At 65.1% G+C, this 2,133-nt stretch overlaps 1 protein-coding gene across 3 annotated transcripts in view; it reads left to right on the top strand.

Moving 5' to 3' along the window:
• The window catches only part of DDX46 (DEAD-box helicase 46), a 37,176-nt gene continuing 35,043 nt past the window's right edge, over window positions 1-2,133 (top strand). For all 3 annotated transcript variants that reach the window (XM_034778528.1, XM_034778529.1, XM_034778527.1), the window contains exon 1: window positions 1-148. In XM_034778528.1, the coding sequence (XP_034634419.1) occupies window positions 132-148 (17 nt within the window). In that variant the 5' untranslated portion in view covers window positions 1-131. The remainder of the gene's footprint in view (window positions 149-2,133) is intronic.

Here is a 2,133-nt window from a genome sequence, read left to right as displayed (position 1 = left end):
CCGCTCCCGCTCCTTCCTCTCGTTGGTCACCGCGCTACGGGCTCGTAATGGCGGCAGCTGCGTAGGGGTTCCCGGATCTAGCTGAATCCCACAGGCCGCCGCTGCTCCGCGCGCTCGGGCCCGGGGCAGCCATGGGCCGAGAGTCCAGGTGAGGAGGCGGGAGCGGCTCTGCTACTGTCCGAGCGGGGCGGCCCCAGCCCGGCCACGGGAACAAAGGGCCGCGGCGGGCCCGAGCTGAGGGGAGGCTCGCCTAGGAGCTGGGGAGCGGGCTCCCTCCGGAGGCTGGGCTGGGGGGAGAAGCCGCCAGTCGCCGAGGCTGTGGGGGAGCGTCCAGGGAGCCCCCGTCCCCAGAGGGGCTGCCCCGTACGGGCTGTTGGCTCCAGAAGCCCCGCATGTGGCCTTCGGGGAGTCCGCGGCTCGGAGGCCCGAGCGGTGGCGTCACCTCGGCCCGCCGCGGCGGGCGGGGGGCGCTCGCCCGGGTGGTGTCGCAACGCGATTGTTTGGCGCTCCAGGTGGCTCCGCTCGGCGGCACGAGTGTGGCCCGGTTCTTGGAGACGGAGCGTGGCTCTGATCGCAGGTCCACATGGCTCTGATGCCGCCTGTTCGGATATTCCCCAATCTCCGACCAGTTATTATCTCTGTCTCTCTCCCCACCCCCACCCCCGCTCGGCGTCTCCCGAAAAGCGATGGGGAGGCATTGGCTTCAAGTCCTCAGGGCAAACGAAGGGGTAGAAAGTGGTGGTTCTCGTCTCCAGCCCAGCGGAGCAGACTCCGTGTACCAAAATGATGGATAACACTGTTGGGATTCAAGCCCATACATTTATTATCTGTGAATGGTTTGTGCTGGTTTTTCACGTCCGTGAAGTGCCTCATCTCGCTGAACGCTAGTGGGGACAAGGCATTGCCGTTTTTATCTTGATGGAGCTGGTGAAGGTCAGCCCTAGGGGTGGGGTGGGGGGAAATGTAGTTACGCACAATGTCAAGCCTATATCAAGACAAAAACTACTTGTGTGGTGCCTCTACTAGGATTTTACACAGAGGTAGGTTATCCTGATGTCATGAGTGCACCTTTTTTTCAATTAAGAAAAACCCACACTCTGTGGAATGCAGTGGTGCCATCAGAGAAGAGTCAGACTGGCAGGCATGTCACAACTGACCTAATTCAAGCCATACCCATGAATGATATTGGGAGATTATACCCGGGACTGGCTCTATGCACCAGCAAAGCAAGCGGGTGCTTGGGGCGGCACATTTGCAGTGGCAGCATTCGGGCCATCCTTTTTTTTTGGGTGGGGGGGTGGGAGGGCTGGCCCTGCGGGCGCTCCCCCAGGTAGACACTGTCCTGGCCCCCAAGCTGATGCCGAAGTCCAGGTGGAAGAGCCGCAGCGGGTGGCCAAAGCTGGCCTGAGACTGGGGTCCAGCAGCAGCAGCGCTTCGTATGCGGGGGGGGTGCCTTGGGGCCACTGTGGTTCATGCTGGCAGGCCATCCAGCAGGCTCTGACACGTGGAGCACAGGAAACTTGGGCTGGGGGCCACCATGTGGGGCACACGGAGCCGCTTGCAAGTGCCGCAGGGCGGCTGCCCCCCAGCGCCGCAGCCGGGGCTGGGCGAAGCGGCCAGAGCCGCCCAGGGGCTGCGGCAGGGTGGCCAGGAGCAGCAACGGGGCCATAGAGGGGACCAGTGCCCGGAGCGCTGCCGTGTGGGGCCCACATCCCGCTCTCTGGGGCTCCGTTCCCCGCTGGCTGCTCCTGAGGCTGCCCTGCCCTGGCTTCTCAGCCCCCCGGCTCTGCCCTCCTAATTCCCTGCTGGTCCTGGAGGCAGGAGTCCCGGCTCGAGGGACCCTGCGCTGAGGCGCGGCCCAGGAGCCCCGCTGCTTACCCCGACCCTGCCAGCGCCAAACTGACTGGAGATGAGAGGGAAGCGGGTGGAGTCAGGGCCCCCAGGGGGGCCAGGAAGGAGTCGGGTGGATGCAGCCTCCGCCCCTGCTAGTGTCATGAGCGGGATGCTGATGACCCGCCCTGGGAGTGAGTTACCAGTGACCCAGGGCTGGGGCAGCAGGAGGGTACAGGTGGTGGGGGGGAGAGACTGGGGGGGCAGGAGGTGGGGGGGGAGAGCCCAGGGCTGGGGCGGCGG

Source organism: Trachemys scripta, chromosome 8 (assembly GCF_013100865.1).
Source record: "Trachemys scripta elegans isolate TJP31775 chromosome 8, CAS_Tse_1.0, whole genome shotgun sequence".
Taxonomy (NCBI): Eukaryota; Metazoa; Chordata; order Testudines; family Emydidae; genus Trachemys; species Trachemys scripta.
Note: the sequence above shows the minus strand (reverse complement) of the source record. Positions and strands in the feature narration are given on the sequence as shown.